We start from the raw sequence: 18,051 nt of genomic DNA, 5'->3' as shown, positions 1-18,051 counted from the left end.
CCACCACTTGAGAACTGGTGTTGGTGTGTTTACATCCCTGTAACTTAGCAGTTCAGCAAAAGAACCCAATAGAACAGGTACCAGGTTAAAAAACAAATTTCTGGGATTGATATATTCAACTAAACTTCCTTCAGTCATGGCCACAGTCCAAAAACTGAAACAGGTGAAAGATAAAAGAATCAACTAATTGATTGTTTGATTAATTATTCAGTTAATCAATCAATCATAACCTGAAACTGACCTGGAGAGAGGATATGTCATTGACGAGAACACGAATGGTGACAAAAGGTCTTTGACAAACATAACTGATTTACCAAATGATTAACCAAAGTCGATTACTTAATTGGTAAAATAGTCAACCAATCAACAAATATATAAAATGAAGTGAATAGAACCAATGCATGTATTTATTGTTGGCACAATGACCTTCCCAAAATATGTTTCAGTGCATGAATTCATATCATGTGACTAAATCTTGCTGACTAAATATAAAATAGCAAAATATTTCCTTTTTTAGAATAGGCACAAGTTCATATATCTATGTATACAAAAGTAAAGAACTCTTCTCTCTATCTAATAATAATAATAATAATAATAATAATAATAATGACAACAACCCTTTCTACTAAAAGCACAAGGCCTGAAATTTTGGGGGAAGGGGACGTGTCGATTACATCAAACCCAATGTCTCACTGGTACTTAACTTATCCATCCCAAAAGGATGAAAGGCAAAGTTGACTTCGGTGGAATTTGAACTCAGAACATAGCGACAGGCGAAATACTGCTAAGCGTTCTACCCAGCGTGCTAACGATTCTTAATAATAATAATAATAATAATAATAATAATAAATGATAATCATGGCAACTGATATAATTTCAGTTATTATCATCATCATCATCATCGTCATTATAATCAGCATTGCTATCATCTTTTCCACATCATCATCATCATCATCATCAACGTTTATATTATCACTGTTATCTTATTCATTCTTCTGATCATTGTCATCATCGTCGTCATCATCTTTGTCGTAATTGTCCACAACACATCGTCGTCGTCGTCGTCGTCGTCGTCGTCGTCGTCGTCGTCATCATCATCATCATCATCATCATCATCATCATCATCGTCATGCCATCATCCCTAACAATTGTCCCACACTGTCCTCCATCTCCTTCTCCATCTTCTCGTCATAAATCCAGCCTGTAGCTACATCTTCTTTGCAACCCCCACCGCCTCCCTGCTTCCTCATACTCTCACCTCCCTCTCCATCTTCACCACCACGCCTCCTCCGCCTCACCTCCCTCTCCCCCTCCTCCCTCCCTCTCTCCCTCCCCCTCTCTCCCTCCCTCCTACTTCTTCCTTCAATAATAGAATGAATTGGTTTTTGAAAGTTTTCACTTAATGGAGTGGCTCAATTCCGTTTCATTAATGTCACATTATCACCTTTACCACCACCACCACCACCATCACCACCACCACCACCATCGCCACCACCATCACCACCACCTCCACCATTACCACCACCACCACCACCATCACATAACAGTAATGATGATGATAATAACAATAATTATGATGATAATAATAATTGTAATAACGATAATAATTCCTACAACAACAAGCGATAACAATTAACTAATATCAATATTAATAACAATTATAATTGTTTCTTACATTAAAAAAATATTGATTTCTCACATCACATTCAATATAATGATGATGATGATGATAACATCAACGACAACAATAATGGCGTTAGCATTGCAATAACAAAAGTGAAAACAAAGATGATGATGATGATGATGCTGATGATGTTGATAGTTTATTTTATTAGCCACAAGGGCACAGAACTTTGGTGACAGTAGAACAACAAAGAAACCAAATAGCAAATAATGGTCCCAGATTTTGGGATCCTTCATCTCACCGTCTTTCATCTCTTTCTCTTTCATCTCTCCATCACTCAGCCACTTTCTTCTAATCCTCTTACTATGCTACCCGGGAAAATATGGCTAACAATGAAATACTCCTGTCCAACCCCCTCGTTTCTCCCACACACACTCTTATCTATTCATTGCATCACGGCTGCCCACGTAACCAGGAATGACAAAGGACGTGTGACAATTGGGGATACTAAGAGGCTAATATTGGATTCATATTTTAGCATAAGGTCAGCAGTTTTGGGGGGAGGGGCTAAATCAATTACATTGACCCCAGTGTGTAACTGGTATGTGTTTCATTGACCCTGTAAGGATGAAATGCAAAGTTGATCTTAGCGAAATTTGAACTCAGAACATGAGGACAGATGAAATGCCACTAAACACTTTGTCCCACATGCTAACAATTCTGCCAGATCGTTGCTTTATATGTAATAAAAATAATATTAATGATAATGGTTTTAATATGGAAAGCGGACGTTAAATGATAATGATGATGATGATGTGTGTACATACATTCACACACACTGTATGTTTGTGTATGTGTGTCTGTGGTTGACATAACTTAGTGTTTCAGCAAAAAGAGATCAATTGAATGTGTCCCAGACACATTATATCGGCAAGTATTAGTGTGGATTGGTTTGACTAAATCCTTCAAGGTACTGCCCCAGTATGGTCGCAGTCCGATGCCTGAAACAAGTAAAAGAACAAAAGTTGCATAATAATGTTTGAGTGTTTTCATTGTGTTACACTATGCGTATAGAGTGTGTGTTTGTGTTTGTGTGTGTATCTTTGTGTGCGTATGAAAGTGTGTATATCTTTGTGTGTGTGTATGCAAGTGTATATGTGTGTATATCTTTGTGTGTTTGTGTGTATGAAAGTGTGTATGTGTGTGCATCTTTGTGTGTCTTTGTGTGTGTATGAGCGCGTGTGTGTATATCTTTGTGTGTCTGTATGTTTGTGTGTATATCATTGTTTGTGTGTATGTGTGTATATCTTTGTGTGCCTGTATGTGTGTGTATGAAAGTGTGTATGTGTGTGCATCTTTGTGTGTCTGTGTGTGTATGAGCATGTGTATGTGTGTATATCTTTATGTGTATGAAAGTGTGTATGTGCACATATCTTTGTGTGTCTGTGTGTGTTTATGAAAGTGTGTGTGTGTGTGTGTGTGTCTTTGTGTGTTCTACTCTAATGTTCCTAATTTAATCATTCACACGCACACCAGTTTTTCTCTCTCCATTCTGGACGGTTTCTTCTCTGATTATTGCATTGGACCTAGTCGTTGTAGTGGTGACCGTTGACAGGTGTTGTGCTGGTGGAGGTGACGGTGTGGTTGACAGTAATTGACGGATGATATGTAAAAGTGGTGGCTTAGGAGGCAGTGTTAGTTGCACTTAATAGTAATACTGTAAATTGTTGTGTTGCTTGTTGACGTTTATCCCTTGGTCAGTTCTGACTGAGTAAACCTATGATCATTTAATTGTGTGCAGCAAATCCAGGACCACATTATTCAATATGCACTTTTTAAAAATCTCAGTGTCTCCTTACTGGCACTTGTCGTTGCCAGTGCCGCTGGATTGGCTCCTGTGCAGGTGGCACGTAAAGAATACCATTTGAGTGTGGCTGTTGCCAGTACCGCCTGACTGGCTCTCATGCCGGTGACAGGTAAAAGCACCCACTACACTCTTGGAGTGGTTGGCGTTAGGAAGGGCATCCAGCTGTAGAAACTCTGCCAAATCAGATTGGAGCCTGGTGCAGCCATCCAGTTCGCCAGTCCTCAGTCAAATCGTCCAACCCATGCTAGCATGGAAAGCGGACGTTAAACGATGATGATGATGTAATTTGAGGAGTACTCAGCTGCTATTTCTAGAAGCTTGTAAAACTATCCAGAGGCTCCTTTGCTGGCTTCTTTCATCTTTATTTCTTTATTTGTTACAATCATTAGACTGTGGCCATACTGGAGCTCCATCTTCAATAATTTTTATCAGTCTCTTTTGCCAAACCGCTTGGTTACAGGAATGTTAAACATAGGCACAGACATGGTTGTGTGGTAAGAAGCTTGCTTCCCAGCCACATGGTTCTGAGTAAGTGTCTTCTTGTGCCAACCAAAGCCTTGTGAGTGGATTTGGTAGACGGAAACTGAAAGAAGCCCATTGTATATATATGTGTGTATGTGTGTGTGTATTTGTGTATGTTTGTTCTCCCCCCCCCTCCCATTGTTGATGTATTTACGTCCCCGTAACTCTGCGGTTCAGCAAAAGAGACCAATATTGGTTTTAATCATTGAACCATGGGTCGATGCTAGTGCCACCTGACTGGCTCTCTTGCTGGTGGCACATAATAAGCACCATCTCAACAATCACACACTACACACCTGCCTTCCAAGCACTGCTGAAAACAGCAGAAGTGAACTAGAATATTAAAACTGAGTGCACATGCACAACAGAGTTTAAGGTCAATTTGTGCCAAGGGGCTTCACTCTGTGTTCTTCAGCTTCATTACTATGGCAACAGTCTGGATACTTATCACATCACACCACACACACACACACATGTATATATGTATATATAGAACATCAAAAGTTTTCATCTACCAAATTCACTGGATATGTATTGGTTGACCCAGAGCAATAGTAGAAGACACTTGCCTAAGGTACTGTGCAGTGGGATTGAACCCCAAATCATGTGGTTGCAAAGTGAGCTTCTTGCCATACATCCATGCCTGCATCTGTTTCACCCTTTCCTGCACACCTAAACTCATTCTCGTTCATCCTCTCTTTCTCTTCCCACCCCTCTCATTTTCCTCCTCCTCACACACACTCTCTGTCTCTCTGTCTCTCTATGCTCTTAAGCTTTCTTTCATTCATACTTTTCTGTTCTCTCTCTCAGTCTCTCTATCTTCCGTTTGCTCAGTCACTTTCTTACATGTAAACATACACACCATTCCCTCTCTTTCTCTCCCTATTTCACTGCCTCTTTCTCCCTCTCTCTCTCTCTCTGCCCTTCCTGTTTCTTTCCCCCTTTTACTTTCCCACTCCCTTCTCACTCTTACTAAACCCACCTTTTCTCTTTCTAGTTTTCCTTCTTACCTCTTACTCACACTTTCTCTATTTCTCAGTCACTGTCACTCTTTCATTTCCTTACTCACTTTCACTTTCACTCTCACTTTGTTTCTGTATTCCACCATTATTTCCTCTCTCCCTCTCCCCCCTCTAAATCACTCTTGTACTCACCCACTAACCCTAACCCTACCCATTGGAAACAAAATCTATGTCATGATCCTTCATCTTTTTTTTTACTTCTTTCCAATAATCCAATCTGATCCGGATTATGTTGAAGTGGAAAAGAAGAGGAGCAGTGTTGTGGTGGTGGTGGTGGTGGTGCAGTTGCAGAGATGCATATGTTGGTGATGTGGCTGCAGAAGTGCATGTGTGCTGGTGTTGGCGGTGAGGTTGCAGAGGCGCAGGTGTCGCTGATGGAGCTTGGGAGATGCAGGGTTCGGTGGTGGGATCTAAGCTTCCATGAGGAACAAGTATTTAATGACAATGTTCACTGTTTCCTTTGTTGTTGTTGTTGATCCCTGCATGGCAGGTGGTGCAGCATGTTGCACAAACATTGCTTTGCAGTATTTTGTTATGTCCTTTTATGTTCTGAGTTCAAATCCTACCAAGGTCATCATTAGTTTCCATTCTTCTTGGGTCAATAAAATAAAGTCCCACTTAAGTATCATGGTTGATTTAGTTGATGAGGCATAGGCTCAGCTGTGTGGTTAAGAAGCTTGCTTCCTAACCACATGGTTCCAGGTTCAGTCTTACTGCATGACACCTTGGGCAAGTGTCTTCTACTATAGCCTCAGGCTGACCAAAGCCTTTTGAGTGGATATGTGTGTGTGCAGGAGTAGCTGTGTGGTAAGAAACTTGCTTCCTGACCACATTGTTCCGGGTTCAGTTCCACTGTGCAGCACGTTGGGCAAGTGTCTTCTACTATAGCTTTGGGCCAACCAAAGCCTTGTGAGTGGATCTTTTATTTGTTTCAGTCATTTAGACTGCGGCTATGCTGGAGCACCACCTTTAGTCAAGCAAATCGACCCCAGGACTTATTCTTTGTAAGCCTAATCTATCAGTCTTTTGCCAAACTGCTAATTTACGGGGACATAAACATACCAGCATCAGTTGTCAAGCGATGTTAGTGGGGTCACACACACAAATATATACATACAAACACACACATATGTGATGGGCTTCTTTCTGTTTCCGTCTACCTAATCCATTCACAAGGCTTTGGTTGGCCCAAGGCTATAGTAGAATACACTTGCCCAAGGTGCCATGCAGTGGGACTGGATCCAGAACCATGTGGTTGGTTAGCAAGTTACTTACCACACAGTCACTCCTGCGCCTCATCTTGAACCGTTAATCCCTACACATTTGTTCTCTCTCTGTTTTTTTCTTTTGTTTTCTCTCCAGTTTTTTTGCTCTCAACTTTTTTTGTCGAAGAAGAGCATAGGCTCGAAATGTCAAAGACTTTTCCGTTCTTCCCGAGCATCAAACTAACACACCTGCTTGTTGTTCCCTCACTTGTCTTCATCTTTTATTTTCTGTAAATTTGAACTATACACACACAAACACATACATATATATATATAGAAAAAGAAAGAGAGACCCACAGAAGGGAAGAAAGAGGGAAGGTGGTGAGGAGGAAGGTAAATAGACAGATACACAAATAGAGGGAGAGAGGGAGAGAAAGAAAGAAGTGATATTTGAGTAAAGACAGCTGTTGCCATTTTGTCCACTTTTATCCTACCTTACCACTACTAGCAACCCCCCTCCCACCACCACCACCACCACCACCTCTTAACCGTTAGTATTAACTGCACTTTCTCCACTATTAATTCCATGTATATATTATGACCAATACAGCCACCATCGCCACCACCACCACCATCACTAAAATTACCACCATCACCTCCACCACCGCCATCATCACCACCACCACCACTACTCCTTAAGTATTACCATGGTAACTTTTAAAGTTATCAGGGAGATTTAGGGATTGTTATTGATGCAGATGTTTCTGCTGCTGCATCGCATCCTGTTGTTGTTGTTACTGCAGCTTTCTTTAACTGCTGCTGTTGTTGTTGTTGTTGTGTGACTATAATCCCTGTAGTAGTAGTAGTAGTAGTAGTCATTGTGGTTGTAGTAGTTATTTGGCTGTAGTTGTTGCAGTTCATGCTGTTGTTTAGCCACGGGTCAGTCCTGGTTGGGCAGTCTGATAATGACCAAAAGCATTTCAGCCATGACCATCCATCCTCTCTTTTCCTCATGTCCTTTATTCTTTTACTTGCTTCAGTCATTGCACTGCGATCATGCTGGAGCAGTCTTGATAAATCAAGAATGGAGTTCAGTTGCATTGAAGAGGTTACCAGCCAACAACTTATTCACAGCTCCAATCCCTTCACTGCTCAACACAGACACCCTGGGTGAAATCAACCCCCCACTCCTTAGACAGCTTGGTCCTTATGAGTTTTCTTGCCGGCACCATATTGATGTTGAGGCCTTGTGCAGACCCATAAAAGCCTTTTGTTCTGAAACTGCTATCAACACCAAGCTTCCCAGCAGCTAAAGTTCTGGAACACAATACAAATCTCAGTTTATGCAAGGAACCCATGACTAGTTTGTTTGAATTCAAATTTTGCTGAGGTCAACTTCGCTTTACATACTTTGAGGGTCAATAAACCAAGCACCAGCCAAGCACTGGGGCCAATATGATTGACAAGACCCCTCTCCCTCCAAAAATTAAGGCTTGTGCTTGTAGTATTAGGTTGTCTGGTCCGGAAAGTTCTGAGCGTTTTAAAGCTAAATCTTTTAATGCCACATTGAACACACCTGAAACATAACACAGTTAAAACTTTGGCGTTGCTTGAAGTGGATTTATCTTTCATTCTGCTTACCTTTTATTGTCATTTGAAATGGGTAACCAAAAATTGTGACAATCACAAGAACAGTTGTCGTTCTTAGATGCCACATTTTTGTGGATTCTATTTCAAGGTTCTTGAAGCTATTCAAATATTCTTCAAAAAGCTATTGTAGTCTGCTGGGATTGATATATCTATGAGCAAACATGTTTTTTGTTTTTTTCCAATGTTTTTTTTTTTCACCACAATATCTGGTCTGTTGACTTGTATAGCACGATTGGCTAGAATACTAAAGTTCCAAAGAATGGTGATTCCTTTATTTTCTACTACTTTGTTGACAAGCTTATATTATTGTGGACACTTTCTCCATTAGATTTTCTGCTGCTGCTGTTGATACGGCCATCACCATCACCTTCATTTCTATCAACAACAACAACAACAACAACAGCCCTTCTCTTCTTTCACTTCCAGTTGGCAACATTTCATTGGTTTGAAAGATTTAAATAATAACGACAATGATGATGATGACAGCAATAATAATAATAATAATAATGATAATAATAATAATAATAATAATAGAAACAAATAAATCTGTAGACTCCTTTGTTTAAAGTTTGATGAGATCCATTGATAATTTTATATAGCTACAGTTTTGCAACAAATCAATACCCTAATCTAACAAAAAAATCAATATCTTAATCTGGAAATCAATTTTTTTATAGCACAGTTTATCACTGTTATAAAACAGCAAGTTGAGCCAATGAGAGAGCTGAAATAATCAGGGAACCTCTAGGTGGTCTGTCAACCTGCTAGAAATATCAGTCAAATTACCATGCTGTACTAAAGGTGCAGGCATGGCTGCGCAGTTAAGTTTGCTTTGCAGCTACTGTGCAGTAGCTTGGGTAAGTTTTTTTCTGCTATAGTTCCAGGTTGACAAATGCCTTGTGAGTTGATTTGGTGGGAGGAAACTGAAAGATGCCCATCATCATCATCATCATTTGACATCCATTTTCCATGCTGGCGTGGATTGGATGGTTTGATTGAAAACTGTTAAGATGGGGAGCTGCACCAAATTTCAGTCTGGTTTGGCATAGTTTCTACAGCTGGATCCCCTTCCTAATACCAGCTACTCCAAGGATGGAAGAGTTGCTGAAGAAGTCACAGGTGTGTGATGGAAGATTTTCAGACAATGGATATAAGATAAAATAAGAACAATAATAAACAAGTAAAGAACAAACATATAGTGTATTTGGCAAGAAAGAAAAAAAAGACCATCCCAAAATATAACAATATATCTATCTAGCTATCTATCCATATATGGAAATTGTAGTCGTGGCTGATGCCGTCTGACTGGCTCACGTGCTGGTGGCACGTAAAAAGCACCCACTAAACTCTTGGGGTGGTTGGCATTAGGAAGGGCATCCAGCTGTAGAAACATTGCCAGATCAGATTGGAGCCTGGTGCAGCCTCCCGGCTTGCCAGTCCCCAGTCAAACCGTCCAACCCATGCCAGCATGGAAAACGGACATTAAACGATGATGATGATGATGATAGCATAAGCCATAGGTAAATGCTCAGAGTAGGCAGTAAACATTAATAAAGCAGATTATTGACAAAATGTCTTATTACTAAGAAACTACAAGAAAAAATATTTTAATGACAAAAAACAAGTACGCCCCAAAACTCACCTGCCACCCAACATACACACCTGCTCGTTAAGTTCAGGAGCAGGCAGTTCCATTGATTGGATCTACAGGGACACTCATCATTCTTTACTACTCTAGGCAAAAGGCTCGAAATCTTTGGGGCAGAGGGCCAGTTGATTAGATCGACCCCAGTACACAACTGGTACTTAATTTATCGACCTCAAATGGATGAAAGGCAAAGTCAACCTCGGCAAGATTTGAACTCAGAACGTAAAGACAGACGAAATACTGCTAAGCATTTCGCCCAGTGTGCTAACGTTTCTGCCAGCTCGCAGCCTTTGGAACACTCATCATTGGAACCAATGTAATAATACCAGTAATTATCATCACTGCTATTTCCATCATTATCATCCTTATTGTTCTCATTGATATATATATATATATATATATATATGTATATATATATATATATATATGTATGTATGTATGTATGTGTGTATGTATATACCCAGGCCTATTCCCCATTTTTTGGAGTGGGTAGCCACAAGACGCACCAGGTATTCCATTCATTTCCCAGCTCAAACATATGACTATGAACTGCATCCGGTAGTGGGACCCTGGGGCCCTGGTTTCAGGAGTGTGGAACCACCTCTTAACCATTATTGTCCCCAGGCCTACTCTGGCCCAGAGTGGTAACCCAGCTATGGGTTAACTAGCAAACCCCCTGTGACTGGGGGTGGGATGGATTGGTAGAATGCAGTCACCGTATTCCCTGCGTGGCATAAAAGGCAACTAAAAGGGGAAGGAGCGAGGGGACTGGGAATCCTTTCCTCCTCCTAGTAAATCTATATTCCTAAAAAGCAAACATTCTCATTGATACATTATTTACATTTGACGGATATTTGTCCTCATCTTGTTTGTTGTTAACACAACGTTTCGGCTGATATACCCTCCAGCCTTCATCAGGTGTCTTGGGGAAATTTCAAACCTGGGTTCTCATTCCTAAGGTATTTTACAATGCTATTATTATTATTATTCAGGTCATTGCCTGGAATCGAACTCGGAATTTTGGGGTTAGTAGCCTGCGCTCTTAACTACGATATTATTATTATTAAAATGTTCAAGAGTGATTAAGAGCACAGGCTACTAACCCCAAGATTCTGAGTTCGATTCCAGGCAGTGATCTGAATTATAATGATAATCACATTGAAAAATACCTTAGGAATGAGAACCCAGGTTCCAAATTTCCCCAAGACACCTGATGAAGGCTGGAGGGTATATCAGCCAAAACGTATTAACAACAAACAAGATGAGGACAAATATCCATCAAATGTAAATGATGTACATAATTCCTCGTCTCTTAAATATAGAACTGTATTCTCGTTGATATTTGTTTACATTGTTGTTTACCATATTTTTTTTTGCTTCTTGTTTGTTTTTCTTTTTTTCCAGGTCGGGGTCAGTTCAGTGAGCGTGGCATCACTCGTCAGGTGAAAGACTACCTGAGATGTGCAAAGCAACATCCTATCCACTACGTCGTCCCCTGGGTACATTTTGTGTTCTTCAACGCAGTCACTCAGCCAATGGCTGATTGGCTTCATCAACTTGGCATCCGTGTCCATGGCGATGTGGTTCCAGTTTGTTCGGAAACAAAGCAAAAGCTGATGTCTGTACCAGTGTACTTTGATGAAAGCGATGGAAATGATGATGATGATTATGATTTGCTTGGTGATGGTGAAGATAGTGTTTCTTGTGATTCTAGTGAATATAATATCATTGCTACTGTTCTCAGTGATGATGATGATGGTGATGACGTGTCATCAAGTTCAAATCCAAACCAGAATATTCAGCAGCTAGAAATGTCTAGTTGTGCATCCGTCTGCAGTGAAATTAGTGCAGACAACAAGCACTTGCTGCACATTGAGAAAACGGTGCAAACCATCATCGACGAGTCCATGTTGCACTTACGGCAGCTTCTCGAAGAGGAGGAGAAAGGTAAGGATGAAGAGGAGGAGGAGAAAGAGAAAGGTAAGGATGAAGAGGAGGAGGAGGTGGGGCTTCCTGACAACGGAGACTCTCGGCAGAATCTCAGTTTGTTGTTGCTGATTCAGAAGTGTATCAAGACACAGGCGCAACCAGTGCATCCCCAGCAAAGGTCAGCCAATTCTGCAATCTGTGTTGATGCCGACAACAATGGTGAGAGGAACATCGACACAAGCGCCATCATGTTTACTGCTGATGCTTCTGATCCTGGAAACGTAGAGTCAGGCACCAACAAGAAACTACCACAACAACAACAACTGACATTTGCATCATCCTCATCAGCATCATCATATCCCTCTTCATATGCTTCTTCATCATCATCATCATTGGCACCATCATCTTTATCAATGGCAACCATCGCAAGAGGAATGAATGGTATCAGATCCCACCACATCCGAATCGTCAATTTGGACATCACCACTTTGATCACTCTAGTCTCTGCTGTCACGCATGGACACTGCAATTTCATTTTCCCAGAGAAAATCCTTACCTTACAAGCGAAAGAGGAACGAGAGAAACCAGTCCTACCTGAAATGCTGGATTTCCTAAAAGGTACTTTTTGCTTTTATGTATTTCTGCTTCACATGGTAACACATGGACCATTTCTTTCTCTTTCACTTGTTTCGTTCATCAGACCTCAACCGTTGTGGGCCACAGTCTTAACCCTTTAGAATTCAGATTATTTTGTCAAATGCAAATGGTTATTTATTCAATTTGTCTTGAATTACTAAGCTGAGGAAAAAGTTTGTGCGCCGTGTTTAAACAATGACCTTTTTATGCAAGAATTTATTCAAAAACAACTATTCTTCAAAATAAAGACTGTCATTTTCCATGACCTTCTGCTAATGATCTGCAAGCTTTCAGATTTGGTCAAAATACCAATCCTTCGGCTTAGAATCGAAAGAATCTTGAAAGGCTTCTTCAACTTCATCGAATGACTCAAATCGGTGACCTTTCATAAAGTGCTGCATTGACTGGAAGAAACCGTAATCAGATTGAGCAACGTCTGGACTATAGGCTGGATGCGGCAGAACTTCAGCACTACCCAATTCTTCAATCTTGTTTCTGGTCTTTCTGGCGGTGTGCGGCTTTGCATTGTCTTGTTGAAACAAAGCGCGTTTTCAATAAACACAGTGAGTCACCATTGAACATGACAGGAACTGAATGAACACCATGAAAATATATGAAAAAGAAGCATTATTTTAACACAGTTCACAAACTTTTTCCTCAACCTAATAATTATGTATTATTTCATAACTTTGAAATTTCAGTGATGTCAAATTAGACTGTAGCCATGCTGGAGCACCAGCCTGGAGATTTTTTAGCTGAATATATCAATCCCAGTACTTATTTTTTTAACCTTGTTCTTATTCTATCAGTCTTGTTTGTCGAACTGCTAAGTTATGAGGACATAAACACACCAATATCAGTTGTCAAGCAGTAATGGGGGACAAACACAGATACAAAGACACACACAGTATATATATATATATATATATATATATATATATATATATATATATATATATATATATATATATATATATACATATATAAATAATATGGGTGGTTATTTCACAACAAAAGCTCTATCTTAATTGTCAGGTAAATAAGATAGTGCTTTTGTTGGCTATTGAGTTGTTTTGACTCTTATTTCTAGCACTACTGGTGCTGATCAGTCCCCTTGTTCACTTCCAGCTGTAGAAACACTACCAGATCAGACTGGAGCCTGGTGCAGCCTCCTGGTTTCCCAGACCCCAGTCGAACCGTCCATCCCATGCCAGCATGGAAAACGGATGCTAAACGATGATAATATATATATATATATATCATCATCATCATCATCATCATCGTTTAACGTCCGCTTTCCATGCTAGCATGGGTTGGACGATTTGACTGAGGACTGGTGAAACCGGATGGCAACACCAGGCTCCAGTCTGATTTGGCAGAGTTTCTACAGCTGGATGCCCTTCCTAACGCCAACCACTCAGAGAGTGTAGTGGGTGCTTTTACGTGTCACCCGCACGAAAACGGCCACGCTCGAAATGGTGTCTTTTATGTGCCACCCGCACAAGCCAGTCCAGGGGCACTGGCAACGATCTCGCTCGAAAATCCTACAGGAGCCAGTCAGGCGGTACTGGCAACGGCCACGCTCAAAATGGTGCATCTCATGTGCCACCCGCACAAGAACCAGTCCAGGGGCACTGGCAACGATCTTACTTGGCTTGCCGGGTCTTCTCACGCACAGCCCATTTCCAAAGGTCTCGGTCCGTAGTCATCGCCTCGGTGAGGCCCAATGTACGAAGGTCTTGCCTCACCACCTCAGCCCAGGTCTTCCTGGGCCTACCTCTTCCACGGGTTCCCTCAACTGTTAGGGTGTGGCACTTTTTCACGCAGCTATCCTCCTCCATTCTCACCACATGTCCATACCAGCGCAATCGTCTCTCTTGCACGCCACAACTGATGCTTCTAATGTTCAGCTTTTCTCTCAAGATACTTACACTCTGACGGGTATTCACATTGACATTACACATCCAACGGAGCATACTGGCTTCATTCCTTGCGAGCTTACGTATGTCCTCAGCAGTTACAGCCCATGTTTCACTGCCATGTAGCATGGTTGTTCGTACGCATGCGTCATACAGTCTGCCTTTTACTCTGAGTGAGAGTCCCTTTGTCGCCAGCAGGGGTAAGAGCTCTCTAAACTTTGCCCAGGCTATTCTTATTCTAGCAGCTACACTTTCAGCGCACCCACCCCCACTACTAACTTGGTCGCCCAGATAGCGGAAGCTATCGACTACCTCTAGTTTTTCACCCTGGAATGAGATAGAAGTTGTTTCCTGTTTGTTTGCAGTCTTTATTGCACCTGAACATCTGCCACAAACAAAAACTAACTTGCTAGTTAACCTGCCTTTGATGTTGCTGCACCTCTTATGTGTCCATAGCTTGCACCGGGTACATCTTATAGAGTTACTACCTACTCCTTTTCTACATACTGAGCAGGGCCATCTACCTGAAGGGGTTTGTGTTTTATCTACCTTCCTACTTATTAGGATTTTGGTTTTAGCTAGGTTGACTCTAAGGCCCTTCAATTCTAGACCTTGCTTCCACACCTGAAACTTCTCCTCTAGTTCTGATAGTGACTCCGCAATTAGGGCAAGGTCATCAGCATAGAGGAGCTCCCAGGGGCAACCTGTCTTGAACTCCTCTGTGATTGCCTGGAGGACTATGGTAAATAATAGGGGGCTGAGGACGGAACCTTGGTGGACCCCTACCTCTACCCGGAATTCATTGCTGTACTCATTTCCAACCCTCACCTTACTGGCCGCATCTCTGTACATGGCTCGCACAGCTCTCACTAGCCATTCTTCTATCCCAAGTTTCCTCATTGACCACCAGATAAGGGATCGGGGGACCCTGTCAAAGGCTTTCTCCATGTCAACGAAAGCCAGGTACAGAGGTTTATCCTTGGCTAGGTATTTCTCTTGCAACTGTCTCACTAGAAATAAGGCATCAGTAGTGCTTTTACCTGGCACGAACCCAAACTGCATCTCATCTAAATTGATTCGCTCCCTAATTAGTTGGGCTATGACCCTCTCTGTAACTTTCATAACCTGATCTAACAGCTTGATGCCTCTGTAATTATTTGTATCTAAAGCGTCCCCTTTACCTTTGTAGCAGTTGACTATGATGCTGCTACACCAGTCATAGGGTATGACTCCTTCGTGTATCACCTGGTTCGTAATACGGGTGACTAGGCTATAGCCAACACTGCCAGATATTTTGAGCATCTCTGCAGTGATTCCTGATGGGCCGGGGGCTTTCCCGGTCTTCATACTCTTAATTGCTTTATCTACCCTGGTACTATCAACTCGGATAGCTGGTCCCTCTATTGGGTCGACATAAGGCAGGCTCTCTTTCTCCCATTCATTCTCTTTATTAAGCAATCTATCGTAGTGGCATCTCCAGACCTCTTTCTTTGCATCCTCATTTAATGCAAGCGTACCATCATCCATGCGAACACATTTCTCTCCTACAACATCACTATTCTCTCTCCTACACTGTCTTGCAACCCGAAATACCTCGAGTCTTTGGTCCTCACGGCGCAGAACATTGGCAAATCTTTCCTTATCTGCTTCCCCTCTGGCTAAATAAACCTGTCGCCTAGCCTCCCTTCTGGCACATTGGTACAATTCCCTGCTACCACCGTTCTTCCAGTCCTTCCAAGCTTGTTTCTTTTGTCTAATAGCCCTGTCTACCTCCTTGTTCCACCACCACGTTACTCTGGGTTGGGAGGGGACCTTACACCACCCACAAATCTGGTCGGTGGCTTTCAACAGGTTGTCCCGCAGAAATCTCCAATTGTCTTCCACGTTGTATGATGCTATATCCCCTTCTATTTCGTTAAATGCTTCAAGTAACTTGTCTCTAAGTCTCTGTCCGTTTGCAGGGTCTTTAAGCTTCCACACCCTTCTTCTCCAAGCCTGTCTAATTCTGGGCACCCATTTTGCCTTGATCCCAAAGTCGCTAACTACTAATCTATGTTGTGGGGTACATTCTTCGCCAGGGTAGGTTTTGGCATTTATAAGCCGCCCTCTTTCCCTATTTCTGGCGAGGATGTAGTCGATTTGGCTAGAGTGTCTGCCGGAGCGGTAGGTGACTAGGTGACTGGCAGGTTTCCTGAAGTTGGTATTGCAGACCATAAGATTGGTTGCATCACAGAACTCCAGCAGTCTGGTTCCCTCCTCGTTGCGGGAACCGAAGCCATAGCCTCCATGTATGCCATGGAAGCCCCCAGCACGACGTCCGACATGACCGTTGAAGTCTCCAGCCACAAAGAGAAGGTCCCTGTCACTCGTCGACGAGGTAGTTTGCAAGAGGGTGTCATAGAATTGGTCTTTCAGACCATCTGGTAGCCCAGGTTGAGGTGCATAGGCTGAGATGACAGTAGCTAATCTATGATGAAGCACTAGTCTGATCTTAAGTACTCTGTCACTTACTCTAACGACCTCGATTACCTTATCCACCCATTTCTCCGCTAGAAGTATTCCTACGCCCCCGACCCCGTCAGTGTTCCCTGCCCAGAAAATCTTGTACCTGTGTTCTTTGCCTGTGAGGAACCTTGCAGAACCTCCTCTCCATCTTACTTCCTGGATGCAGCACATATCTACGCATCTCCGTTCAAGCATCTCAACAATTTCACCAGATCTACCTTTCAGCGTGCCGACGTTGAGAGTGCCAATCCTAACAGTATGGGTGTTGGGGGTGTGGGCCTGTAGCCTGGGAAGAGGAAAAGCAGTGTCGTGTACCTGAAAAGAAAACTTGCAATTGGAAGAATTCATAAGCAAAACATTACCTACAACCTGCAAACATTTCTCAACCTTAATGCGCTACCCAAAGGTAGGGGAGAGGATGGCCAAGGCCACTAGATGGGTTCCGGGAGACAGCCGAGGTTGACAGGATGACAAAGGGATGAACTTCCGGTGGAGGGGTGGGATGACAGAGGAATGAACTACCGGTGGAGGGGTGGGATGACAGAGGAATGAACTTCCGGTGGAGGGGGCGGGATGACAGAGAAATGAACTTCCGGTGGAGGGGTGGGATGACAGAGGAATGAACTTCCGGTGGAGGCGGTGGGATGACAGAGGAATGAACTTCCGGTGGAGGGGTGGGATGACAGAGGAATGAACTTCCGGTGGAGGGGGTGGGATGACAGAGGAATGAACTTCCGGTGGAGGGGGTGGGATGGCAGAGGAATGAACTTCCGGTGGAGGGGGTGGGATGTCAGAGGAATGAACTTCCGGTGGAGGGGGTGGGATGACAGAGGAATGAACTTCCGGTGGAGGGGGTGGGATGGCAGAGGAATGAACTTCCGGTGGGAGGGGGTGGGATGACAGAGGAATGAACTTCCGGTGGAGGGGGTGGGATGACAGAGGAATGAACTTCCGGTGGAGGGGGTGGGATGACAGAGGGATGACAGACGAATGAACTTCCGGTGGAGGGGGTGGGAGGGCGGGTTACCGCCAGCGAGTAGAGAGGGCTCTTAATTGTAGATTTTAAATATTTGAGAGACAACAATGCATAAATCGTAATTTTTTTAAAAGAGCAATGAATTCTGGGTGATTAGAATATAACGTAGCATGAATTTAGGAAGCTTAGAAAATGAATAAGCATGAATTTAAGACAACAACTGAATTCAATTGAATTTCATGGAGAGAAACAAGATAAATAATAAGGGAAAAAAACTAAAGCGCAAGGTATTGAGATGTTTGAGGCCGTAAATAAATAAAAATCTCTATCTTATCTGCATCTTGGGTATTTCGTCATAGTACGTCAGCGAGATAATTTAGAATGGGTTTCTCATTTATATATAGCCAGAACCTGAAGACCTTAAAGGAAAAACTACGAAGGGGAGAGAGAGAGGATGGAGGGGTAGACAGAGGCATGGCGGGAGAAAAGATCATCATCATCATCATCATATATATATATAAAGAGAGAGAGAGAGAGAGAGAGGGGGG

The 18,051-nt window shown here is 42.4% G+C and overlaps 1 protein-coding gene and 1 long non-coding RNA gene across 6 annotated transcripts in view; one reads left to right on the top strand and one right to left on the bottom strand.

The window, feature by feature from the left end:
- LOC128248690 (uncharacterized) overlaps window positions 1-18,051 on the bottom strand; it is a 63,019-nt gene that overhangs the window by 5,558 nt on the left and 39,410 nt on the right. The window contains exon 4 of one of the 2 annotated variants that reach the window (XR_016243019.1): window positions 12,080-12,693. The exons of the other annotated variant lie outside the window; for it this stretch is intronic. This is a non-coding gene — a long non-coding RNA (uncharacterized LOC128248690). Of the gene's footprint in view, window positions 1-12,079; window positions 12,694-18,051 lie in introns of those variants that run through there. 2 annotated transcript variants of the gene reach the window in all.
- LOC106878116 (UPF0415 protein C7orf25 homolog) overlaps window positions 1-18,051 on the top strand; it is a 258,033-nt gene that overhangs the window by 227,471 nt on the left and 12,511 nt on the right. For all 4 annotated transcript variants that reach the window (XM_052970393.2, XM_052970394.2, XM_052970395.2 and 1 more), the window contains exon 4: window positions 10,943-12,085. In XM_052970393.2, coding sequence (XP_052826353.2) covers window positions 10,943-12,085 — 1,143 coding nt within the window. The remainder of the gene's footprint in view (window positions 1-10,942; window positions 12,086-18,051) is intronic.

Source organism: Octopus bimaculoides, chromosome 9 (assembly GCF_046866305.1).
Source record: "Octopus bimaculoides isolate indiv1 chromosome 9, ASM4686630v1, whole genome shotgun sequence".
In the NCBI taxonomy this organism is placed as follows: Eukaryota; Metazoa; Mollusca; class Cephalopoda; order Octopoda; family Octopodidae; genus Octopus; species Octopus bimaculoides.
Note: the sequence above shows the minus strand (reverse complement) of the source record. Positions and strands in the feature narration are given on the sequence as shown.